This window comes from Amblyomma mixtum, chromosome 5, assembly GCF_055824585.1.
Source record: "Amblyomma mixtum isolate Tamu chromosome 5, ASM5582458v1, whole genome shotgun sequence".
Taxonomy (NCBI): Eukaryota; Metazoa; Arthropoda; class Arachnida; order Ixodida; family Ixodidae; genus Amblyomma; species Amblyomma mixtum.
In genome coordinates, this window is record NC_143016.1 from 140,941,731 (window position 1) to 140,968,714 (window position 26,984).

The 26,984-nt window shown below is 48.9% G+C and overlaps 1 protein-coding gene across 1 annotated transcript; it reads right to left on the reverse strand.

Annotated features, from left to right (window-relative positions):
* Positions 1-1,387: 1,387 nt before the first annotated feature.
* Positions 1,388-26,750, reverse strand: LOC149343906 (uncharacterized). Its single transcript, XM_089547099.1, has 2 exons — positions 26,633-26,750; positions 1,388-2,729 (listed from the first exon to the last, which is right to left on the reverse strand). The coding sequence occupies exons 1-2, from the start codon at positions 26,748-26,750 to the stop codon at positions 1,630-1,632; spliced, it is 1,218 nt and encodes a 405-aa protein (XP_089403225.1). The 3' UTR covers positions 1,388-1,629.
* Between the last annotated feature and the right edge of the window lie 234 nt (positions 26,751-26,984).

A 26,984-nucleotide genomic window follows, 5' to 3' on the forward strand; every position in this document is an offset into this window, starting at 1 on the left:
ACTGAGAAAAGGCGGCCAAACAGGTAGGGTCGAAATTTAGCGACCGCCCAAACAAGGGCGAGGCACTCGCGCTCCGTTATGGAGTAATTGCGCTCGGCGGTGGAAAGAAGACGGCTGGCGTACGCAATGACACGGTCTTGACCTTGGTGACGTTGGGCGAGCACAGCGCCGATACCATATTCGCTGGCGTCTGTGCGAACTTCAGTGGGTGCCGACGGGTCGAAATGGGCCAATATAGGTAACACAGGCATGTAACCCATTTAAATCCTCGAAGCAAGGAGTCCATCATTCTCTCGAAGGTAGCTGGCGCATTGCAGAGACCGAACGGCATAACTTTGAACTGATATAAGCCGTCTGGTGTGACGAATGCAGTCTTTTCACGGTCTTGGTCATCCACAACAATTTGCCAATAGCCGGATCGAAGGTCGATGGAAGAGAAAAATTTGGCTCCGTGAAGGCAATCCAAAGCGTCGTCAATTCTGGGGAGAGGATACACGTCCTTTTTCGTGATGCGGTTAAGGTGCCGGTAATCAACGCAAAAGCGCCAGCTCCCGTCTTTCTTTTTAACTAGAACAACTGGTGAGGCCCAAGGACTCGACGATGGCTCTATAATGTCTTTGGTAAGCATTTTGTCCACCTCCTGCTGAATGATGTTCCGTTCAGTACTGGAGACCCTATACGGACGTCTGTGGATAGGAGCGGCGTCACCGGTGTTAATGCGATGCGTAACCACAGAGGTCCGAGCCAAAGGGCGGTTGTCGAAGTCAAAGATGTCGTGAAATGAGGAAAGAAGACACCTGAGGTCGTGAGTTTGTGCTGGTAAGAGGTCAGGGGCAATCATTTTTGCGTATTGGTCAGATGGTGGTACGTCGGACGCGGAGCATTTCGGCGAGGGAGGTTCACAGCCGGTGACAGCTGACACAACGCAGTCGGAAGCAGGGCACAGCGTGGCGAGCGACATGCCTTGGGGAAGCGGCTGAACGTGCGATGAAAAGTTGAGGATCGGAAGGGACACTCTATTGGCAAACATAGTGACCACTGTATGTGCGAGGGCAACACTCCGTGTGAGAGTTACATCAAGGGCTGGAGTAACGATGTATTGGCCATCGGGAACTGGTGGGACGGAAGAGAATGATACGTAAGTGACGGCTTCGGGGTTCAGGCGGACAAAATCCACGGTACATAGGCGATGGACAACTGGAGCCGGTGGATCCTCGTTAAAAGGTAGGGCGAGCTGAACGACACTTGTGGCGCAATCAATGAGGGCAGAATGTTCGGAAAGAAAGTCAAGGCCAAGGATGAGGTCATGAGGGCAGTGTTCGAGGACAGTGAAGAGAACCGAAGTATGGCGGCCGGCGATTGACACACGGGCTGTGCCCATTCCAACGACAGCGGAAGTACCGCCATCGGCGAGACGAACAACAGCGGAGTGGGCAGGAGTGAGCACTTTCCTTAGGCGACGGCGTAGAGAGGCATTCATAACGGAGACGTGCGCTCCCGTGTCGATGAGAGCGGTAACAGGGATCCCGTCCACGTCTACGCTAAGTATATTCCGTCGGGCTTGTAGAGTCAAAGGAGGATTTCCAAGGTCGGTCGTCGGAGCAGCATCACCTCCAGACGCTGCAGCCATCAGTTTTCCGAACGGGATCGAGCATACGGGCCAGGAGATGATGGGCGTCGAGTTTGGGGCGACGGAGATCGACGACGGTAAGGAGACGACGAGCGGTTAGTTGGAGGGGCCTGAGCGTCGGAGCTTGCGAGCTGTGGTTCATGGGGCGACGACGAGCGGCGGGGATAGAAAGAATCAGGATAGCGGCGGTAGGTCGATGACGGACGGCTTCGGCAGTGTCGGGAGATGTGACCAACTCGGAAGCAGTTAAAACAGATGGGCCTGTCGTCAGGTGTTCTCCACTCATCCGGGTTGCGGCTGCGGCGAGTGTGGTACGGATGTCGGGCACCGAGCACGGGAGACACATTGCGAGCATCTGGGCAACTAATGGAGCATACAGGTCGGATCCCGATATTGGCGAATTCTTGTCGGACAACAGCCTGTATAAGGGATACTGCAGGGGCACTGTCCGGTACCGATAATTGGGAAATTGTGGGAGACACTGCCTCTAGTTCTCGGCGTACAAGTCGTGTCAGGCTGTCGGATGTTGGCAGAGAGCACGGTTGGGATGAGTCTACGCAGGACGACGTTGCCGCCGTGTTCGGCAACCGCGTGAACTGAGGGGAAATACGGCGGCTTTTCGCTTGTTCAAAGCGGCGGCATTCTTTTAAGATGGCGTCAACCGTTCCACAGTCCTTGTACACCAGCAAGTTAAAGGCGTCGTCTGCAATTCCTTTGAGAACGTGACCTACTTTGTCACTCTCTGACATGGCGGAATCAACTTTCATGCAGAGGGCTAAAATGTCCTGAATATAAGACACATATGACTCTGTTGAGGATTGTGCGCGGCATGCAAGCTCCTTCTTCGCAGCCAGCTGACGTCCGAATGGCTTACCGAACAATTCGGTGAGCTTCTGCTTGCACAGGTCCCAACTGGTCAGTTCTTCCTCGTGTGTCTCGAACCAGACCCTTGCAGTGCCCGTCAAGTAGAAAATGACGTTGGCCAACTTCATCGTGGGATCCCACCGGTTGTGTGTGCTCACACGCTCGTACAGCGAGAGCCAGTCTTCAACGTCCACGCCATCGGTACCGCAGAATGTGCCCGGGTCTCGAGAGTGGGCTAGGACGACAGTTGGCGTGGCAGGCGCTTCGGTAGCTATCTCGACGGATCGGCTCGTCGGCTCGTCGGCTCGTCGGGTCAGCGGCATGGCGGCTCGTACCCAGCACCTCCACCAAGAGATGTTACGTAAATGTAGGCACACAAGAAGTAGTCACTGAGGGATGCTGACAGCAGCTCACAGCAGCTCAATCGAACCACTGCCGGCCAACGGCGCACAGATCACACTTCGTCCTCTTCGCGCTCCGTGCACGAGCCCAGCACTGTCTTCTTCGTTGTCCACTGACAATATTATGCTACACTGTCTTTCTCTCAAAACCAGTATCATCATCTCCCGCTTACGAGCAGTGTACGGCAGAGGGCTCTACCACTGTTTACGTTTGAATCCTTTTCAGCACGAGCTGCGGTAATTTTACCCCCCCCCCCACTGCTCCTAACTTCATCCTCCTATCGGGCTACCTCCCCCCCCTCCTCTCCTGCTGCGCTTGCCTCCTCCTTGTATTCGCTTGGCTACTCTAGGGTACCACAGGTTGTCTTCCACTAACATGGAAACCTCTTCCCATGTCCATTCAGTCCCGATTTAAGCTAAGCTAGGACATCAGTAACTCGCATTAGATATGAACGTTAAAAGAGTAGAAAACTGAGCTAGTTGGTTCGTAATTCTTGGTGGGTACAGCCGAAATAACAAGACGCAGACACAGAAAGGAACACGTAGAACGTAGACGAAGCTTCGTCTACGTTCTACGTGTTCCTTTCTGTGTCTGCGTCTTGTTATTTCGGCTGTACCCACCAAGAAGTCGCATTAGATTCCTTACCCACTTTGCTCTTTTTCGGTGTCCTATTTTCATATAATATAGAGGCAAGTGATATCTTACTGGTTAGTACAGAGGGAAGCTTTTGGTCGTATAACACGTGGACATAAAATGCGCTCGGCCGAGTAAGAATATTTTCAAACCTTCTGACATTTTGTGCTCACGACTGTAACGATGGAACCACTAGTTACAGCAGAAATTCTGGGTCTGCCGCAGTGAATCCATGGTTGAAAGAGAAGGATATGGATGGCTGAAAAAGAAGCCATGAGGTTGTGAGCATAAGGACTGTATATAGTTACGCACTAAACTCGCTGTAAATGTAGGTGATGTGTGCTTCTCGGTCTGGTTTGTGTGCGTGCATGCATCTGTTTCTGCATCTTGTCGCCGATCTAAAATTGAACTGCGACGGCTTTGTATCCGCAGCTGTTCATAGAGAACTTAGATATAATTAAAGCTACTGCTTCAGAAACAAGACTCCTTTCTCTTGGCTGTTGCGACTGCCTCCGGCCGTATATAAATTCTTCAATGGGGTTGAAGCAGCGCAGGAGAACCTTGTGAAAGTAGGACGCATCCTTCGCGGGACGAAATATGCGCACACATTTTAATTCTTTCAGCAAGCCCTTAGGGTCGTTGTTGCAGAAGAACAGGGAGAGCAGTTCACGGCTTGTCGAATGTTGGAGAGAAGGCGAACGGACACGCGTCCATTTAGACATTCTTTGCTACGTTTTCTTGTATGCGCTCCTTACCCAATCATAGTTCCGCAAAGTTCAGAGGTATTGCAAATATTTGCGACGCAGCGACGTTTCCTGGAGCACAGAGACGTTCTGGTTGGACGCTGAAACCCGAAGGCTGGTTAAGCCACGCTTGCGCCTCTAGTAGCCGAAGCGAAAGTGTGAGAGAAAGGGGTGCTAACACGTATATCCAAGCCAATATATTTTATTTGCATCGGATTTTGCCGATCAGCGTGCAGGAACGCCACGGCACTCGTTACAGATCTTCCTGTCACTGAATACGATTGCTTCGGTGTTTGCCTTCTGTTTCCAACTCGGACTATTTTTGTGCTATCAACGGTAGTTTTCTTAACGTATCATTCGATATTCTCATCGTTAGAATAGTACTCACTCCTTTAGGCCCTCAGAAAAAATCATTTGCACGTTTTAGTTTTTTGTTATTCTATTTGGCCCTAGTGTTCGGGAACGTCATCTAGAAGCCTAGAAACCAAGAAAATAGCTGAAAGATTTGGGGCGCCAAATAGATTCTGTGTTCCTTGCTCCATAAACAGATATGCTGGAGACTCGCCAAAAGTTGCCTATTCTTGTGTGCCAACCTCGGAACGCTACAAAAACGAGATATTTAATCTACGGAGATTTCTACGCTTATGAAGTAAATAGAAATGTTTCAATCCTCATGATAATATAGTAACTGGAAGCGTGGAGGGGGGGGGGGGGAGAGGGGGGGGAGGTCCAGAAGTTTTCGAGAAATATATGCATTTTTAATGTTGCACGATTTATGAACTAATACTTTTCGAATTCTAGAAATGTGATTTTGTCTTCGAATTGCACTTTTTTCTCCCTTTTAAAAGCGTGTGTAAGTATGAATGGGCCAGCAACTATGATTATAGCGCATTTATTTAAATTCATAGGTTTAACGTCTGAAAGCTACTCACGTTTTAAGGGACACTTAGTGTGGTGCTGCGGATAATTTTAGTAACTTGAGGTTCTCTAACGTGCACTGACGTAGCCCAGTACACGGGCCTCAAGCATTTCGCCCCATCCAAATGCGACCGCCGCGGACAGAATGTAACCGGAGACTTTTGTGTACTGTGTGACATGAATGCATGTTAGAGACCCCAGGTGGCAGAAATTATCCAGAGCCCTCCACGATGGCGTCACTCATACCTTTAGTCGCAAACCAAACCTGTGTTAATCCTATCTGCGGAGCCAATTAGACCTATAAATGTTCTTAAATATGAATATTGAGGCTTACTTTATACGTGGAATAATAACGCTGAAGCGTTAGATCCGATGTCGGCGTTGTCGCCGTTGTGAGGGGAAAATCACGGGCATGGCTCTCGAAGGTGGTGGCCACAGAGGAATCTAGGACGCAGGTGGGCCTCCTGCGTCACGTAACCTTCCGGCGTCATCAGAGCCTCCCCAGAGGGTAATGAGCAAACTGCTCATAGCAGCAGGAGGCAGTTAAATGAATTGTTTTTCGCTCAGGAAGAGCAATCTATGTCGCACAACGCCCCGATCGCTGAGGTTACCAAAGCGGGCGGTGGGAGCAGGAAATAAAAGCTTATTATAGGAAGCAAACACAGTGCTTGGGGGTAGAACGTATTGCGGTTAAGTATGGTCATTGGCTTGGTTAAGCCAAAGTATGGTCTTTGTTCTGTCATATGCTTCTTCAGCAAGCTGCGGAAAACTTTACTGGGTACGCGCAGCGGTCTAAATCGTGTTGGACAACGAAGAAGTGCCCAACCGTGTATACCTTACGCCGGGTACAACCACAAATCTTTCTTTTATCGCTCTACCGCTGCACACCGACGCAACGAGGGGTATGAGGACTCCCAGGGATTTGTGAATGAAAAGTAGGAAATGTACTTCTGCATATGGGGGAATTACCCTACACGCTATCGCTTCATACCCTTAAGGCGGAGTTTACGTGCCTCCTCCAATTTTTTTGGTTTGACGTCCGGTCGAACTTGGTTTGTCTGCTGAGCTTGGTGATATTTTTTCTCGGATTTGGTGAGAACCAGGAGGCTTCCGACTGCCAACACCGTATCCCGGGCAGGGGTTGTATGGCTGGCATGGCCATAAATGAAACTAATGAGGAGGGCTTTAAGCAGGTTCCTGTGTTCCTCTTTCGCTAAGGCATGTCGCGAGTGTCTCACGGTTTAGGCGCCGCTGTGACTGCAACGGGAATATTGAAGCTAATCACGTTTGGCACGTTTTACGTTTGGCACCACATGGAGAAACTCGGCGATGGCGTTCGCATTATATCACCATGTTTTTGCGGATAGGTGGTTGCCTAGATGGGCGCGCCAAGAAGGTGACGAAACACGAAAATTGCAGCAGCAACCTATGGCGCGTGCATTTTAGCGCGTAGCGTTAAGGCTCCAGTTCTGCAAAAAAAATCCGGCGTCGTCGTCGTCCTGTTGTGAGTTAAAAATTTCCTGAGAAGCAACCTAAGGAGGCCACTTAGCTCACTTCACCTTGCGATGTCATCACAACCTGCCCTCCGGGCCGTGAGCGAAGTGACCACTGTGGCAGGTAGCAGCTAAAGAAATGACTGGTCGTGAGAGGGTACTCAGGAAGAGCAACCTTGGGGCACAAATCGCACCGGTGGCAGCACCTGCCATCGCAGGGCAGAGACGCAGCGTACGAACGCTGCAAACTGCTCCAGGAGGGTATGAGGACTCCCAGGGCCTATGAACGTAAACTCGAGAATGGCCAATGCCGCAAGTATCGGCATTACCTCATTAATTTATCTCGACCTACGCTTAAGACGGAGCCTAGTTGTAACCATCAATTTTTTTTATTGGTAGTTTTTATCTACTGCAATTGTAGGAGCATCGCTGAGAACCCTTAAGTATCCTCTAAAATGTCCTGAATCGCCATGACATGTTTGTAGTGGTGTTATCGCTACTTAGGTTGCCTTGGTAAATGATTTTAGAACAAAAATAACAATTCTCAATAGCTCCCACCTTTTGCCGTTTTTCCCGTTTCCCATGTTTCCCGTTTTTCAGGACTTGTGTTTTCTCCTCGTGATCTTCAAAATAGACGATTTAACGCATGCGCTGATTCAATTTGTTCCATAGGCACGAACATAAGAAAGCTAGCTTTGGACCCAATAACATTTATTTATTTATTGGAAATACCTGCAGCGCCCGTAGGCAATATAAAAAGGGGGGGGGGGGGGGGTGAGAATACATAACAGAAGAAAAGGCCAGAAAAAAGAGAGAGAAAGAGAAAAAAAAAGGAATAAAATCTCTGCCTCTCCCGTAAACGAGAGTAGAGTAAGCATGAAATGTTTACGGGCCTAATGTCATCTCGGTGGACACCCGAACCGCACCGTACAGGAAGGGAGGAACGCCACCACCCGTTCAGCGCGATGCCTTGCCATTTGAACGCAAGGTTTTTTGAGGAAAGGAAATGGCGCAGTAATTCTCTGCCATCTCGGTGGACACCCGAACCGCACCATAAAGGAAGGGAGGAACGCCACCACCCGTTCGGCGCGATGCCTTGCCCTTTGAACGCAGCGCTTCTCCCCCGGATCACGTACGACAACGAAGTCCAACATGGCATTTATGTGCTTTTTGCATGCGTTATTAGAAATGGGAAATTATAATTCCGTGCATTATCATACCCACAGCTCCATTGATATCTTGATAAACATTGAGAAGGCACTGGCAGGAGTTATTTTTTGTCTCGTTTGGAGACCAACCGGCGCTTGCATGCCGGTCGCGTAGGAGGGCTTAGAGAGTCTCGTTAAATCTCGTTAAGTCTCGTACGGTGCCCGGATGTTCTCGTTTTAGAGCCCGGATGACTGGAATTCAGTGCCCGGATGACTGGAATTCAGTCCCCGGATGACTGGAATTCAGTGCCCGGATGAGTGGATTTCAGTGCCCGGATGAGGATTTCAGTGCCCGGATGAGTGGATTTCAGCGCCCGGATGAGTGGATTTCAGTGCCCGGATGAGTGGATTTCGGTCTCGGCGTGACGTCACCACACTGCCGACAACGGGAGCTAAAAGCATTTCATGCTTAAAACAAGGCATGACACAGCAAGTACGAAATGAATGAAGTATGAAACAACAACAACACATGACGAAAAAAGAAAAAAGCTTGCAGCTGGTTGCAGTGGTTAATGTTGTTATGCTGGTGTGTCTCTTTTTTTGGCTGGTTGCTAACAGGGCTTGGGATTTCTCTTCAACTAACACGCCAGCTCTCACAGCATTTTATCTGTCACATTCTCCCGACTTCGTGTCGTCACGCTGGTTTTAGAACATCTAGCTGTAGCTAGCGCACCTCCGACCACTCTTTGTTAGGGCAAACATTTTGGTTTGCTTTTCTGAAGTAACTTCAAGCTGAATATTGAAGTCACACTGAGAACAGAAACTCTGATATTTAGTATGTGATCGGTGTTAATCGTGCTCCACTGCAATATATAGGCCTAACACATAAGCAGAGAGTATACCTGCAGTGTTCTTTTCAGAACACGTTGTGTGAGCTGGGTTCAACTATTGTGTACGGCGCTGTTTGTGCCATTGCTCGGGACATTGCCCTATGAGCGGTCATTAGCAGCATGCACATTCGAGTCATAGCATGTATACAAGGAACATATCCTTAGGCGTATTTAGCACCTGCAGAATAGTACTTAAATGTTGACTCCGCATGACTGCAATGTTAGCGGCCTCACGCGTTTTACTTGTTCAGTGATACCAGGCTTAGAAAAGCGCCGTAAAACAAGAAATTCATCTATTCTACGCATTTACTGCGTCAAAAGCTTAGCACCTGCCACGTTGTTCTCTGCTGACCTTTCTTGAAGACACCCGAGCGTACTCGCCAGGGACCTGAAGACCTGGAAGCGTTAAGACGTGCTCTGTGTTTCTCTTGCTGACGGCTTTGGGGATTTCCAAGCTCTCGGTAATGAACCAGGATTCTTGTCGTAATCCGCACTGATGCGCCCATGTTCGCTGCACAAGCCACTGAGCGTCAATGGAGAGACGCCTTGACACGTTCGTGTAATAGCATGATTACGGATGGGCCTGCGTCGCTGACACACACTGTCGCACGGCTTTCATTGTCTTGGTCTCTGCTGGACACTTTTTGCTTTCTTTCTCGTTAGATGGAGCCACGAGGGCTTAACGTATCAAGGTCGTCTCAACGTAGCTCATTGGGCGAAAAGTGAGTAGAGAAACGGCAGTTTTTCTGGTGGTGCTTTCTCTGGTATGTATGACAGAGCCAGCCTGACCTATTTTTTCCAATTCCTGCTTTGGCCACCCCTAAGGGAGGAGCTGACATTCGACATGGGAAACAGTGCGAGCAGATTCGAACACGACTCCCATTCTCTCGTGTATGTTGCTGGAGATAACGGTTTTCGGGTCACCTGCGAGTGGGTTTTCGCCACAGTGCATTGTTAGGAACTTCAGGGATCCAACGAACTGATAAGGACCACGACAGGAAGTGTCGACATTTGGCACACCTGTTAAGGAGAGACAGATGGAAAGCTGTACGCAGTTGGAAATTTTTAGAGGTGCAGGCCAAGCTCGGGCTCAGTGCTATTGTCAGACCGACTGGCAAAGCAATAAACGCGTAACTCCTACATATTAAACTTCCTTGATTCAAAAATTTCTCGATTAATAGTTAAACGTGTTTGATCACAATCCTTTATGCGTTCAGCAATTGCTACATCAATACGATAACTACAACTGACAAGATTTTAGGCATACTTTTAAATGGCCTTTTTGCGTGAAGTACGCAAAATTATCAGTACCCGAATAAAGGAAAACGGTGATCTGTATTAATAAATAGTAGAAGAAAACGGCATTTAGGAATGGAGCCCACGGTGCACAGTTTAACACTCATAATTTCGCTGATAATTTCACTGATAATTTTCATGAAAATCACGAAAATGCCCATGGAAGATGTCTGAAAGGAGGATGCTAAAACTGATTACAAGGAAGGGCAAACTATAGAAGGAAAGTGTCCAAATGGAGGAGTAGCATTTCAGAGGAAGTTGTGATTACTTTTCCTAACGATTGCACAAAGCCGTGGCAGAGCAGTGCAACGATTTTGATTTTGGCAATGAAGCAGTGCACCATTTTCATTTCATTTTGTTTCCTTAAAGAATCTATGACAGGTGTTACATAAGGGGTAGGAACAAACAACGGGATTACAAAGTGTTAATGGAACGAAAGCTGGTTTGCAGCGTTTCCAGCGAACGCGGATGAGGAAGCGGTGACAGCGATGTCTTTGGATAGGTTGTTCCAGTGTGCAGCAGCGATGGAAAGAAATGAAGCGGCAAAAGTGACAGAGCGGGCACGTGGACTGCAGACGTGAAGTGGATGATGTGTGCGTTGAGCTATGCGAGCTTGTAGGATAATGTAGGGTGCACAGCTATGTGAACTGTCGAAAAACCTGCGAAATAAACAAAGGCTGGCAATACGCCGATGAAGTGAAAGGTATAATATATAGGATTCGGCTTTCAGTGACGACACACTGACGTCCAATGAATATGAATGTGAATAAATCTGGCAGCTGAGTTTTGAATTGATTCAAGTGCGTTTATGAGGTAGGCCTGATGCGGGTTCGAAATGAGCGATGCATATTCTTACTTTTTCCTTACAAGATATTTATAAGGTAATAATTTTACGCGTTCACGGGCACGCAAGTGATGGCGCAGAAAACCAAGCACTTTATTAGTGGATGCAAAAATATTAGTAGCGTGCGATGTCCAGGACAATCCACTGCACAGGATGCGACCTAGATACTTTTACGGTAGAACGGACTTCAAAAGGACAATAGCTATTACGCAGGGAAAAAAATCGGATCAGGGCGGCGGTAAAAAAGACAAGCATTTATATTTATGAGGGTTAAGCTGCTTTAATCAATTTTCACACCATTTCTGAATGCGGTTATTTATTTTATTTATTTATTTATTTATTGTTACCCTCAGGGTATAAACATTACAGAGGGGAGTGGGTTTTAATCAATAAACAAACAAAAGATATGCACAGCAACAAAAAACATACAAGTAATACTGTAAGTGACAGTTAATTTTGGTTAAAAATGATCTAAACAAAGTCCCATAACACTTAATATAACACAATGAAAATCGTTTGAGTGTACACAGTGGTGAAATTAAATAATATATGAACACACAGGAAAGAGGTAGGTTTTATACAATGTTAAGAAGAACTCGCATGGTCTATATTGCGCACGGCAGACTGAAATAACCAAAATTTTTCAATTGTTGCAACGGAAGAGGGAAGGCGGTTCCAGTCTTTAGATGTGTGGGGTATGAAAGAATCGGAGAAACATTTAGTGTTGCATGAATTTATGCCAACCTTGTGAGCGTGGTCAATGCGTGATGATACATATGAAGGCGGAATGAGCAATTTATCGTGTAAGTCATCATGGTAAAATATCTTATGAAAGAGGCATAACCGTGCATGCTTTCGACGAAATGTGAGGGGTAGCAGATTGAGATTAGATTTCATTGAGGATACACTAGCGGTGCGGTGATAATTAGAGAAGATGAAACGAGCTGCATTATTTTGAATCATTTCTAGCTGGTTAATGAGATCAGTAGTGCCCGGGTCCCAAACTGAAGATGCGTATTCAAGTTGCGAACGAACTAACGTTTTGTAAAAGAGAAGCTTGGTACTAGAAGGGGCCGAGCGAAAGTTCCGTTTTAAGTAGCCTAGCATGCGGTTAGCTTTGTTGACAATGAATTCGACATGACTGTTCCAGCTAAGGTTAGAAGCGATATGAATGCCAAGGTACTTGTATGACGCTACTGATTCGAGAGCTACATTGTTAAGGTGATACGTAGGTGAGTTGCTAGATGACCTTGATACGCGCAGGAATTTGCACTTGTTAACGTTTAGCGTCATTTGCCATGCTTTGCACCAAGAAGAGATGTTGTTAATGTCAGTTTGAATTGCGCGTACGTCATCGTCGGTTATTATTTCACGGAAAAGGACGCAGTCATCTGCAAATAAGTGAATTGATGATGTAACAGAATCAGGCAGGTCATTAATGAATATTAAGAAGAGTAAGGGCCCAAGCACGGTACCTTGAGGAACGCCAGAAAGAACGGGGTGTAAATGTGAGTTAGTTCCATTAGTTGCTACAAACTGCTGACGGTCTGTTAAAAAGCACTCTAGCCATTTTAGTACGTCAGTATCGAGCCCTATCATGCGCAGTTTTAGTAGCAAAAGCCGGTGACAAACTTTATCAAAAGCCTTGGCGAAATCTAAAAATATGCAATCTGCAGTGGAACGATGATCAAGAATTGCATGCAATTTATGAGTAAAGAGAACAAGTTGCGTTTCACATGAATATGACTTACGAAAACCGTGTTGTGCATCATGAAAAAACGAGTTTGACTCTAAGAAATTTGCTATATGTGAAAAAAGAACGTGTTCTAGGATCTTACAGGGGATGCTGGTGATTGAAATATGCCGGTAGTTGTAAGGTGAGTGCTTGTTTCCAGATTTATGTACTGGAATCACCTTCCCTATCTTCCAGTCGGCCGGCATCGCGCTATTTTCTAGAGACTGCTGAAATAATTTAGAAAGAATAATGGAGGAATATATCTTAGTGCTTTTCAGAAATTTTGAGTTAATACAGTCGATGCCGGCGGCTGAAAATGGTTTCAGGCCGTCAATGATTTTGGCGATTCCATCCGGGTTGACGATAACAGGATACATTGGCAGATAATTATGGGCGCAACAATAAGGTAAGTCGTTTGGCAGGGATTTCGTGAAGTGGCTGGAGAAGACATCATTTAATACAGTGGAGCATTCATTGTCAGGAACAGGTTCGTCATTAGCGCTTGTTAAAATAATTTTAGACCGGTCTGTAGGATTGATAACTTTCCAGAATTTTTTAGGATTATCTATCAATATATCGGGTAAAGTCTTTGCAAGAAACATTTTTTTAGCATTTTTAACTGCTGAAATATAAGCGTCGTTTGCAGTACGATGTAAAGACCAACGAAACTGACTACATGAGGTGTTAGCAAGCCGGTATAAGCGCTTCTTCCGGTTAGATAAGCGCCTAATGTATGAGTTATACCAAGGCGCCTTTGGATTATATGAGATATTTCGGATGGGAATAAATCGATTGATAAGCTCGGTAACCTTATTCTTGAAGAGTGTCCAGTTCGTTTCAACAGAGCGTTGCTCGAAGCCTTCTAGGAACTTTGTTAAAAATAGGCTTAACTCACTGTTGATTTGGGTAAAATCTGCACGGTGATAATTGCGCAGTGTTTTAGTTGTCTTTACTCTCTTTTGTTTGGGTATGTTAATAGTAAAATTCAATGCAAGATGGTCACTCAGCCCTGGCAGGTAAATTATATCTGAACATAATTCAGGGCTCGAGCACAGGACTAAATCTAATATATTAGCAGTGGTGTCCGTTATTCGGGTAGGTTGTGTAACTATTTGCGTGAGGTTAAAGCACGAACAAAAATCTGTGAATTCCTTGGAAGTAGAGGAAGTTGAATTAATAGAAGCAGTACTCACTGACCAATCAATGCCAGGAAGATTAAAATCGCCCAGTAAAAATATAGGTGTTGTCGGAAATCGTGTAGTTACGATGTTGATACTGTCATGAAGCTCAGAGACAAACGTCGACGATGCGTTTGGTGCGCGGTAACAAGCCCCTATAATGAATTGACGGTGCGTTAGTTTCAGATATACCCATATTATCTCTAATCCGGTCGTGACATTAAGGGCGAAAGATTCGAAATTTTTGTTAATGGCTATAAGGACGCCACCGCCTTGCCTTGCATTCCTATCACAACGATAAAATTGAAATTTGTTAGGTGAGTCAAGGATTTCGCTGTCAAGAATGTGCCCATGAAGCCATGTTTCGGTTAGTACTAAGATATCAGCAGAGCATGAATCAACAAGAGATGAAAGTTCAGTTCTTTTCCTGATTGCACTTCTTATGTTGGTATACAAGACGGACACGTGTGTTGGGGGAAGGTGGCAACCACTGCCCCTCTGAAACCGCTAATCACAAGGTTAAGGTCGTCCTGAAGCGTTGTTTGTTCGGAGATACTAGTACTAGTGCGGTAAATAACGGAGTCGTCGGCGAACAAGCAAATATTAGAAGACACATTGGTGGATAAGTCGTTAATATAAATGAAAAATAGAAGTGGATCTATTAACCACAGCTGTGGGACGCGTGAAGTTACTGGTCGGGTATTGAAATTGCAATTGTTAACCAGAACAAACTGCGAACGATTAGCCAGAAATTCGTCAATCTATTTGAAAAGTAGGATGGCTTATTCAAACAGGAAAGTTTTAGTAGTAAACGTTATGTGCAACCTTGTCGGACGCTTTCGCAATTCCGAGAAACAGGCGACGGTCTGCTGGGTGGAGTAGTGATTATTCGACAGATCACGAACAAAGATGGCCACCCTGGTTCGCCATTCTGCCGGCACAAAGTTTGCCACTGAATTCAATTTGTTATTTATTTGTTTAGAACATTCTTTCACGCGCAAACGCTCTAGGATAACCGGGCTAAAGGTAGATGCTCTCTGCCTGACGAGCGCCCTGTCACCCGTACAGTGATCAGACATGAACAAAAAATTACAATATTATACAAGAATATACAAGTGGTAACGCAATAATAAAATAGAAAAAAAAACATCCAATGCAGAGTTTAGTTTGTTTTCAGAATATGTATGCTTAATGCTTTGAATTCGACAGTATATACGTTCTGCAGGGATTTTTGAAGCTCTTAAATGCTTTACATTGCTGCGATATGTCAAGAAACGATGTGCGTGTATTTAGAAAATTAGGCATTAAATACGTCAGTGTTTTTGTACCATAGCTCGTTCCTATGGTGTGTAGTCTAAAGAAGTTCTTTCGAAAGTTATACCGTGTCGTATTGCGCAGGCGCAACTTAGTTAACACTGATGGATTTCGCATGATTTTGTTCCTAATATGAGTAGCAAGTTTCAGCTCATACAAGTTGTTTATTTTCAGCACATTATGTCATTTGGACGGAATGGCGTCAGTAAGATAGACGACGCTCTAAAACTCATAAGCTCTAAAATTATCGAAGAGCAGCTGAAGCCTTTTACCAGCCGCCACTTCCTAATTTCTGAGGTCCGTCCTTCCGGCAGTACGGGCATTCTGTGGAGATCCTCGAATTTGCAGTGAGTGTCAGATTTGCGACATTGCACATCCTTCGCGTCTTTTTCAGTTAAACTTTTCATTGTCTAAAAGTCTGTAGGAAAGCAGACATTTGGGCTAGCTGGTGTGAATTCATGGTGGAAAAAACAGCGCAAACTAAGACAGAAAACAAAGAAAAGAGGGGAGACACTACAAGCGCTGACTCGCAACTAAGGTTTATTAGAAAGAACAGAAACACTATATATAAAAACCACCCACGACTGCGTACGTCATAACAGATTACGTGCAAGCGTGCAAGATAATCTAAACAGAAGCATCGCGCATGTGCACCCGGTTATTTAAGTACCTAAATTCCAATTCTGATAAGGCCACTGAAGGATCACCCACGCACCGTTTGCCGGTTTTTCGGATAAAGAACGCTTCCATCAGCTCCCGGGTCACCTTATCTTGGTGGAAAAAAAGCACGTCAGTTTTTGGGAAAAGGGGTGTGCATTGGCAAACCCGGCAGTGTGCGGGAAGGTTGTCTCGCGAGTCACTGCCGAGTAGGTTGCGGTGCTCAAAGAGTCTTACATTTACACAGCGCCCCGTTTGCCCGATGTACACCTTACCGCGAGACAGTGGCAACCGATATACAACACCCTTTTTGCAAGGAATGAAAGGCGCCACATGTTTTGTTGTACAGGCCTTGCGATTCTTGTGGACACCAGCCGCCAGTTTTTTGTCCACTTGTGGGCAAATTGCAGCGAGCTTCTTAGGAGCCGAGAACACCACCCTAACATCGTACCTCTTTGCCACGCTCTTTAACCCATGGGAAAGCCTGTGAGCGTACGGAATGACGGCTGGCCTACGGCGCTCACTGTCAACACGGCCTCTACCGTTGGCTCCTGTCTTAACCCACCTCAGAAGTTTTTCTCCTGCCTTGGAGATGACGTGGTCGGGAAAACCGCTGCTTTTCAATCGTACCACTTGCTCTGACACACTTTCCGCAACACGGTGGTGGCACGACCTAGATGTGGCGGCTTTAAGGCACGAAACCGCGATACCGTCCTTGATTACGCAGTACGCAGTCGTGGGTGGTTTTTGTATATATTGTGTTCTGTTCTTTCTAATAAACCTTAGTTGCGAGTCAGCGCTTGTAGTGTCTCCCCTCTTTTCTGTGTTTTCTGTCTAAGTTTGCGCTGTTTTTTCCACCAATCTAAAAGTCTGGTCGCGGGTACACTGATGCCGACTGCCTTTCCCGTAATACCATCAACTCAGCACTTAAAGACGCGGACGACGACAAGTAAGACACCTTCCTAGGACCGCCAGTAATGTGGTTATGACAGCGCGGCAGAGATTCGGCCCGGAACTCATCGACGTGATCTCACATTTCGAAGGCAAAGGAGGCGTATATCCAAACCTCTTTGTGCATGTACTAACTACTTTTCTTGCCTTCCAGGCAATTTTTCCGATGAGAAAAACTTTACCACGAGTCCGCTGATCTAGGCGGACTCTAGGGGACTCTAGGGATCTAGGCGGATCTAGGCACGCTGATCTAGGCGGGAAAATTGCAGAAGCCTCTCAAAATGACCCCACCTTGGGATATTTGGGTTTTAGTCAGAAGATCGCGCGAACAGGACGACTTGCCGCCTGGGTCAGATGTGGAAGCTTCCGCTCGTGAAGCACGAAGAACCTCTTCATATTGTCACGACCAGAGGATCCGTGAAGGTAGACGTCGGGAAGAACCCAAGATGGGAGCCTTCTTTTAATTAAGGGGCCAGCTTCCACGACACAGAACAGAACAGCGCGCCACGAGAGCCCACCGCCGCTTCGTCGTCGTCTTCGACTCAGCGCGGAGGCCGCGCGGCGCGTCATGCGCGTGGCATTATTCCCCCCCGCGAAAGCAAACATCGTCTCGATGTGGAATGGGATATGTACAGTGAGGGGAGGAGGAACAAAAAAAAAGACTGGGGATGAGGTGAACTATACAGTGCGCGCTAGAGGACATGCAGGGAGAGTCAAGTTCACACGTGGGGTAAGGGGAAAAGGTACGAAACAGCGTGAACACAGCGCTCAGTCACGCGAAAAGTACGGCTTTAAGCGCACTACATGCACGATTTCAGGCCGTTGACGCTGAGGGCCGACGACCACAGTTCCATGGGGGACAACTTCGTAGTTGACGCTGTTCAGGCTGCGCAGGACTATGTGCGGGCCAAAATACCTATTTAAAAGCTTTTCGCACAATCCCTTGCGGCGCACTGGTCTCCACACCCACACGTGGTCGCCCGGCTCGTAGTGCACGTCCCTGTGCCGAAGGTTATAGTGTCGGGCATCGGCGGATTGCTGGTCCTTGATGTGCAAGCGGGCCAGCTGACGGGCCTGCTCTGCTTGCTCCACGAAGTGGCCAGCTTCAGGGGGGAGCTCTGCGTCGCCGTACGGCAGCATGGCGTCTAGCATCATGCCGACCTCTCTGCCATACACGAGACGGAACGGGGTGAACTGGGTGGTTTCCTGCGTCGCGGTATTATATGCGAAGGTGACGTACGGCAAGACCTCATCCCAGGCTTTGTGTTCAACGTCTACGTACATCGAGATCATGTCCGCCAATGTTTTGTTGAGCCGTTCCGTTAGACCATTGGTTTGGGGATGATACGCTGTTGTTGGTCGATGAGCAGTATGGCTAAGCGCTAAGATGTCACGTAGGAGTCGGGCTGTAAACGCCTTGCCTCGGTCAGTAATGATGGCCGATGGGGCGCCGTGTCTAAGCACGATGTCGTGCATAAAGAAGTGGGCAACTTCGGCGGCAGTACCTCGCGCCAGGGCCTTCGTTTCAGCGTAGCGGGTCAAGTAGTCTGTGGCGACTACGATCCACTTGTGGCCGGAAGACGAGAGAGGAAATGGCCCCAGAAGGTCCATGCCGACTCTGTCGAATGGGATTTGTGGCGGCTCGATGCACTGAAGCAGTCCAGGAGGCTTGAGCGCGGGTTTTTTTCGCCGCTGGCATTGCCGGCATGTCCGGACATAATGCTTGACACTTGAAGTTAGGTTGGGCCAGTAATAGTTCTGCCGGATTCGGGATAAGGTGCGGGTAACTCCAAGGTGGCCAGAATTCGGTTCATCATGGCAGGCAAGGAGGACTTCATCGCGCAGATCAGACGGTATGACGAGCAGGTAAGTTGTCGGACTTGAAGTAGAGTTCTTTTTATAAAGCACCCCTCTCCGCAGGCAGAACGACGATAGTCCACGAGCTAGGTTTCGTGGTATCTCAGGGCACCCACCTTCGAGATGTTCGATGAGCAGACGGAGCTCGGCGTCAGCACGCTGTCTGGAAACGAGCTCAGATGTGCTGACCGCTCTAAGGAAGCTATCATCGTCGGTGGTGTCTTGCGGAGGAGGTTTGACGGGAGCACGTGACAAGCTATCAGCGTCGGTGTGTTTCCGGCCTGACTTGTAAGTGACGGTGAAATCGAATTCCTGCAGGCGTAATGCCCAACGTGCTAGGCGGCCGCAAGGGTCCTTTAAATTTTTCAGCCAGCACAGCGAGTGGTGGTCGGTGACGATACAAAACGGTCTGCCATAGAGGTATGGGCGGAACTTGGCGGCGGCCCAGACTACCGCTAAACATTCTTTTTCCTGGTAGAATCACGCGGCAGTGCGCGGCTGGCGTAAGCAATTACTTTGCCGACACCGTTTTGCGGCTGAACTAGAACGGCGCCAAGACCGACGTTGCTCGCATCCGTGTGCACCTCCGTGTCGGCATCTTCGTCGAAATGTGCCAGGATGGGCGGTGATTGGAGACGGCGTCGTAACTCGTCGAAGGCAGTCTGTTGTTCGTTGCCCCAGGAAAATGACGTGTCATCACGGGTTAGGAGCGTCAGAGGGCTGGCGAGCTGGGCGAAGTTTCTAATGAAGCGGCGATAATAGGAGCAAAGGCCCAGAAAACATCGGACTGCTTTTTTGTGGGAGGGGACCGGAAAGGCAGCAACGGCAGCAAGTTTCTCTGGGCCAGCGCGGATTCCGTCAGCACTAACGACGTGCCCGAGGAACTTCAATTCGGTGAACCCAAAATGGCAATTTTCTGGTTTGAGGTAGAGGTTGGCGGATCGAACGGCTTTGAGGACAGTCCTGAGGCGGTGCAGATGTTCCGTGAACGTTGCGGAAAAAATGACGACATCGTCAAGATAAACAAGACAGGTCTGCCACTTCAAACCGGTGAGAACGGTGTCCATCATTCTTTGGAACATGGCAGGAGCACAGCAGAGCCTGAATGGGAGGACGCGAAATTCATACAGCCCGTCCGGTGTAATGAAGGCGGTTTTCTCACGGTCCCTCTCATCAACTTCTATCTGCCAATAACCACTTCTGAGGTCGACCGAAGAGAAGTACTTGGCTTGACGAAGTCGGTCGAGGGAGTCGTCGACACACGGGAGCGGGTACACGTCTTTCATGGTCACACTGTTCAGCTTCCTGTAGTCGACGCAGAACCGTAGTGTCCCGTCTTTCTTTTTCACGAGGACGACAGGAGACGACCACGGACTGCTTGACGGTTGGATGACGCCGTCTGTGAGCATCTCTTCGACCTGTGTTTGAATAGCATCTCGCTCACGAGGGGACACACGATTGGGCTGCTGATGGATTTGTCGGGCTCCTTCATTCGTGATAATGCGGTGTTTAACTATCGACGTTTGGCGCACTTTAGACGACGACGTGAAACACGCACCGAACTCCCGCAAGAGGTCCTGGAGTTGCCTCTTTTCAGTGGGTGGAAGGCCAGGATTTATGTCTACGCTGGTGACCGCTTCGGCGTCAGCTCCAGGTGTGTCCTCCGCACAACCAAAGCATTCGGCCACTTCCTGAACATGGTCGACGTAAGCGATGGCTGTGCCACGGAACAGATGTTGATGCTCAGTGCAGAAGTTGGTGACAAGGACCTCTGTACAACCGTCATGAAGGGATCCAAGGCCCCGTGCCACCGCAACCCCCTTAGTGAGTACGAGGGAGACATTAGGCTCGACAACCCGGAGTCCCCTATGTGGCTCGTCGCAGGTAACTCTCGCGAGAATGCTGGCACGTGGTGAGACCGTAACGTTATCGTCGGTCACTCGCAGGGCGGACCGAGAACCCTGGTGCGCAGGTTCTTCTGTGGCCATTGTGGTAGAAAACGTCACCAAGCGGTTCGGGAGGTCTATGATAGCACCGTGCTCGCGAAGAAAGTCGATGCCAAGGATGACATCGCGAGAACATTCGCGGAGAACGAGAAAAGTGGCAACGAATGTGCAACCTCGAACCGTAACCCGGGCCGCACACATGCCGAGTGGTGCGACAAGATGTCCGCCTGCCGTGCGTATGTCGGGACCGTCCCAGGGTGTCGTCACTTTTTTCAGGGCCGGCGCAAGCCGTCCGCTAAGGATAGAGTAATCTGCGCCCGTATCAACCAACGCGCTGACCTCCTTTGTGTCGACGAGAACAGGGATATCCAAGGAGACTCTGCCTTCAGCACGGCCCGTCGATGGCTGTTGTGGAGGATTCAGTCGGTGCGGCGGCGGAACCTGGTCGGCGACTGGGGTCGCGCTGTTGGAGCGGCGATTCAAGCGGCGCGTTGGGGGAGACTCTTCGGCGATGCGGCGTTCGGCGTCGGGGCGATTGGGTCGGTGCGGCGGCGGAAGCGGGTCGGCGATTGGGGTTGCGGCATCGCGGCCATACGAAAGGCGCGTCGGGAAAACTGTGCAGCGATGCGGCGTGCGACGTCGGGGCGATTCAGTTGCTGCGGCGGTGGATGCTTTGCGTCGGAACGGCGTTCGGCGGCCTCGCCTCCAAAGGCCGCCGGAACTAGTTTTCCCGACGAGGGCTCGAGGAACTACGTTGTCCTGAGGCGAAACGGGACCCAAAGGGCGAAGACCGGCGTGGAGAGGGCGATCGCGACTCGCGGCGCGGAGGAGATGGCGAACTACGCTGGCGGGTGACATACTCGGCGATGTCTTGAGGGCGCTCTCCAGGGCGTGGACGGGGGCTGTCGATAGAAAAACCGCGTAGTCCCATTTCGCGATAGGGGCACCGCCGGTAGAGATGGCCGGCCTCACCACAATGGTAGCAGAGCGGGCGTTGATCCGGAGTGCGCCAGAGGTCAGTCTTCCGCGGTGCCTGGCGCCGATCCGCCCAGTAAGGAGTCGGCTGGGCAGAGTGCACCGCGACCAATGGTGCGGTGTAAGGCGAAGGCCTAGGAGATGGGGCCGCGCGGCGCACGACGTCCGCGTACGTGACTAGCTGGACAGGAGTCGGGTACGGCGCGGGATCGTATGGGGTCGGTTGCGGCGCCGGCAGAGCTGCAGCGTCTTGTGCCCTGAGTGCCTGTCGGACTTCCTCGCGGATGACGCTGATGACGGAATCGACGCGAGGGGCAAAGGTGGCTTGAAGGTGCTGCAGCTCCTCGCGGGCCACGGAGCGGATGAGTTCGCGAAGGGAGTCCGGATTCGTCCTGGGATCATGGTCTAACCGGTCCAACGTTGATAGAGTCGACGTTTGACGCAGTTGCCGGTCGTACTGATGGGATCTCTGCTGCAGCAATTTCTCCATGTGCACGGCGTCGGCCAGAAACTCCGCGACGGTGTTGGGCGGGTTCCGCACGAGGCCGGAAAAGAGCTGGTCTTTTACGCCGCGCATCAGGTGCCGCATCTTTTTTCCTTCAGGCATGGCCGGATCGGCGCGATGGCAAAGACGCGTCACATCCTCGACGTACATGGCAACACCGAAGCACCGAAGAACACTGGAGTTGGGGCCGAAGTTTTGCCTTGAGCCAACGACTAAGCCTCTAGACCGGTTGGCGATTGCTCACCACATCTCTCGCCTCGCTCCAGAGGTTGACAGGGCCCGCTGTGCTCTAGAGTGTTCAAAGGTTGTGATAGGCCAGAAGCAACGCAGACGGGGCCAGGTCACTCTGAGGCCTCTCGTTGATTATCTGGCCGCCAGTTGATTGATTCCTTTGTTCTCCGACAAGGAAGGTTTTTTCGTTGTGGTTCCACAAGGCTTGTTCAACCAGAAAGCTTCCGAGGCGGTGGAAAAGAACTTCAGAGAAGTAAAGGTGAACGAGGCTACGGTCAAAAGACAAGCACTCGCTCTTCTGAATGAATGCAATTTAAAGGGGTTGTACGCAAGAGTCAAGGCGGCCGAGGGATGTCAGCTGGACTTGTTTTTCACTGCTAAGTCGCACAAGCCAAGCATTCCGTTCCGCGCTATCGTCTCCGAAAAGTCCACGTGGAAGTATGAGGTGTCGGGATTTTTACAGAAGCAACTGAGGTCTCTGAAGATTGTGGACCCGTTCCTAATCCCAGGTTCCAGTAGCGTTATTGAGTTCCTTGCGCAGCGGAATCCAGGGACCTCCTCTGCGCTGAGCATTGACGTAGAGGACCTCTTCTACTCGCTTCCACATGACAGCCTGTTGAAGGCAGTGAAACAGTGCATAACTGAGGACAACGATGAGGTTGCGTTTGTGAATGCCAGTGGTGTCGCTGTTGACAGTTTTCTTGAACTGCTTTCCTTTTATCTGGCATCGACCTTCGTGAAGTGGGACGATCGGTGCTTCGTTCAACGGTCGGGGGTATGTATAGGTTCCAGAATTGCCCCAGTCCTCAGCGACATATTCCTTGGGATGGTGGACAGGGCCCTCGAAGAAGATATCAAGTTTCTAGCAACCAAAGTGTTCCGGTATGTGGACGACTACCTGGTGTTCATTAGAGAAGGGAGTGACATGAGAACCTCGGTAGACGTGTTAAAACTTTTTAAGGAAAAGGGACAAGGCTTGAAATTTACTTTTGAGTTGCTAGATAGTCGACATATACAGTTTCTAGACATCAATATGTTCTTTACGGAAGATCACGTGTGTTGGAAATATGCACCACGATCTCAGAAGCCTCTTCTGAGCCACGAGTCTGGTCATTCGAGGCTTGTTAAAGATGGCATAGCAATGTCATGCCTTGGGTCATCGTTGAAGAAGTACTGCCCACTCTTGGTAGAGGAAAGCTTCTACGCACAGGTTTCTAGGCTCAAAGAGGCTGGCTTTCCGGTACAGAGCCTCGCGCGTCTGGCGGAGAGGCTCTTGGTGAAGATCAAAGGGGGTTGCCAAAAGCCCAGGAAAGTTCCGACCACAAAAAGGTTGTTCCCATTCCATATCTGCATGGGGTCTCCCATCGTCTAAAGAAAGTCGCAGGCAGGTTTGGCATACAAGTGGTTTTTACTGCTGGAAATAAGGTTGGCAAGATTTGTGCCGCGGTCAGGAGAACGATGGAAGAGTCGAGGCCCATTGCAGGAGCATGCGCTGTCAGACACGCCAACAGATACGTGCCGTGCAACATGGGCGTTGTGTACAGAATACCCGTATCATGTGGGAAACTTTATTATTGGCAGACTGGAAGGTGCCTCAACGTCCGCCTGAGAGAACACGAGAGGTCGCTGGGGACGTCTGCCGCTTCTTCTAATCTCGCTCTGCACTGCCGTGACTGCAGTAAGGAAAATGACAGCGTGTGTACTCCTGACTTGGGGCGTGCTGACGTTGTCTTCAGGCACAGGGATCAGAAGTGCCGGGAAATAGTAGAGGCGTATCTGATCGCCACATCGCGCATTCCATGCGTTGCAAAACCTTCGGTGGCGTTACACCAGGTAGAACTGGAATATCTTGATAGTCCCGCGGCAGTGCAATGAGGCTAATGCACACGTGTGGTTTGGTTTGCTGTTTCGGTTTTGCTGTTTTTGTTGTTTTGTTGTTTCAGGCTTTGTGCGCCTGCGCGTGCTGGGTTGAAGACTTTATAACCACGAGTTTCCTAATAAAATTTTCAGTTGATAGTCAGCGCTTGTTTGTTTGCGTGTTTCTTCCCCTGTCTCGTTTTTCGTGCTGTACATAATGTTGAAGCAACACCCTCATTGGGAAGCTGAATTCGAGAGGACAGTGTACGCTCTGCGCTCTCCCGGCGGTCGCTGTTGGCGTACGTACTCAGGAGCTGACGTCGAAAGTCCGGCCAAGTAGAGAAAGTAGTCTCATGGTTTTCGAACCACGTTCGTGCAGAGTCTTCAAGGCTGAAGTAAACGTTACGCAGCTTTGTAGCGTCGTCCCAGCAGTTAAAGGTCCCGACCCGTTCGTAGTGAGCCAACCAGTCTTCGGCATCTTCAAACTGCCGTGAAAGGGCTTAGGCGTGCGTGGAGTCTGAAGGGTGAGATAGGTAGGGCTGGCTGCAGGGACAGTCGTAGGCAGGGCGGGAAGTGGCGTCGCCATGAGTGGAGTGGTAGTTGAAGGCGCGCTGACAATAGGAAGGGCCTCGGGGGACAGGCCTCGGATCCTCCGGCTGGCACGATGGACAGGGGTGGTCACAAGAGGCGGACGCGTCCAGTCGTCCTCGGGAGTAGGGAGCATCGGCCGCAACTCCACCAGTGTCACGACCAGAGGAGCCGTGAAGGTAGACGTCGGGAAGAACCCAAGACTGGGAGCGTTCTTTTAATTAAGGAGCCAGCTTCCACGACACAGTACAGAACAGCGCGCCATGAGAGCCCACCGCCGCTTCGTCGTCGTCTTCGACTCAGCGCGAGGCCGCGCGGCGCGTTATGCGCGTGGCAATATCATCGTGCCATCACTCGCTCCATTCCAGCAAATCGGTATTGATCTGCTCGGACCTTTCCCTACGTCGTTGTCGAGGTACCAACAGATCTGACTTGCGGCGGACTACTTCAGGCGCTATGCCGATTCGCGAGCTTTGAATTCCACCCACAACTGCGAATGCAGCACAGTTTATCATGGAGTAAATCATCCTTCGACAAAATGCCCCAAAGGTCGTTTTAACTGATCATTTAACTAGTATTTTTTGCTGGCAATGATATTAATCTTCTTGTTGAATAATATAACAGTGCAATGAAATCCTTAGAGGAATGGTCGAGAGTAAATGCAATGTAGGTAAATGAAAGCAAAACAAAAGCGATTATATTCAGGCCGAAGAACAAGCGCATACCTCCGCATCAAGATATTATAACAAACTCAAGATGCATCGCTTTAGTCGAGAATTTCAAATGGCTGGGTGTCACCTTTTCCGCAAATATGTCCTGGGATAATCACGTCAAGCATGTTCTAAGGAAAATAAGTCAAATAACTGGTGTAATAGGTCGTTTAAGGTATATCCTTCCCACACGCATCAAACGTTTGCTTTATCATTCACTCTTTCAGTCACACTTGAACTATTGTCAATTAGTATGGGGAAACACAACATACACTAATATTGAACACATCCACCTGTTACAGAAAAAATATCTCCGACACACATATAATGCTTCTTATACTGCTTCCACCTCAACTTTCTTTAGCAACTGTGGTGTAATTCCAGCTCACAATCTATATAGATATCGCTTAAGCCATGTATATAAACAAGAAATCCACAGGAATATCAACAATATACGTAACCTATCCCAATTACAGGACAGAACTCCAAGTTACCTTACAAGACACTTCGAGGATTGGTCAGTACCAATGTCACGTTCAAGTTACGGGAAACAGTGCCTTAAGTACACAATACCAACGCTTTTGAATTATTATAATTCTGTCCGTCTTGACCTTTTCACGGCAACCTACAAGGACCTCCGGCAGATGTATTTGGTTTCTGTGTAATGTTATCTAGCCTTGCTGTTGTTTTCGGTTGGATTTGTAGAAGTGAGTTCCGCTGTTGTTTTCTGTTCTTTTTGTTGTTTTCTGTTGTTTTCGTTTACGAGTACTAAGTCTGTATTATATTAAAAATGTATGTATATGTTTGCATATCAAGAATATGTTATGTGATGCCGCCACTCTGCCAAAATAAGGGATTGTGGACCCGTCAAGCTGTCCAAGGACAGCTTTTTTTCCACAACCCCCCCCCCCATCTGTATTTGATGGCAAATAAAGATTTCATTTCATTTAATGGTGACGCATTCATGTCCCAACTTATGTCAGAGATTCTTAGCTTAAGCCACACCTCACACAGCTAAACTACCGCATACCAGTTGCAAACAAATGTGCTCACGGAGCACCTTGACGATACCTTCGCTGACGTGCTCTCTACACATGTCGATATCGAGCACGAAACCCGGGATGAAGTGCAACCATACGTTACTTTCGCGCTCAACTCCACGATTCAGGAAACCGCCAGAATTTGAAGGGTTCACCTGGTGTAATGCCGGGACGCGATTACCGAGATACACGCTGTGCTGCCGCGCCAGCCAGACGTCTACACACACCGATGCTCAACTCGTCGCCAAGCACGCGGAAGGAGCTCCACAGCTGGCACGACTTCGCATCCAAGCGCGCCAGCACTTCGATGCATGCAGATATAACCAGGGACACCATGAAGTTCATTTTAATCCTGTTGATTAAGGGGCGGTGTGGACTAAAGTTCGAAACCGCGGTCTTAACAAAGAGCTTTTGAAATGCTACATTGATCATTACGAGATGCTTAGCCGTATAGGCGATATAAATTTTTAGATGCTGTCAATTGTTACACGACCATCCCGCCATCAGCTCACTCAGAAGTCGTTCACGTGGTTCGCCTCAAAGCTTACCCTGAGTCAAGGAGCTAGTCTTCTAACTCTT

What these genes read in the sequence shown, in the direction of transcription:
- LOC149343906 (XM_089547099.1), bottom strand. Translation starts at nt 26,750, where the DNA reads ATGAACTTCATGGTGTCCCTGGTTATATCTGCATGCATCGAAGTGCTG. An exon ending in TGGCGACGAGTTGAGCATCG is followed by an intron (nt 2,730 to 26,632) that starts GTGTGTGTAGAC and finishes CTGTCGTCCTAG; the next exon opens with CCCACTCTCGAGACCCGGGC.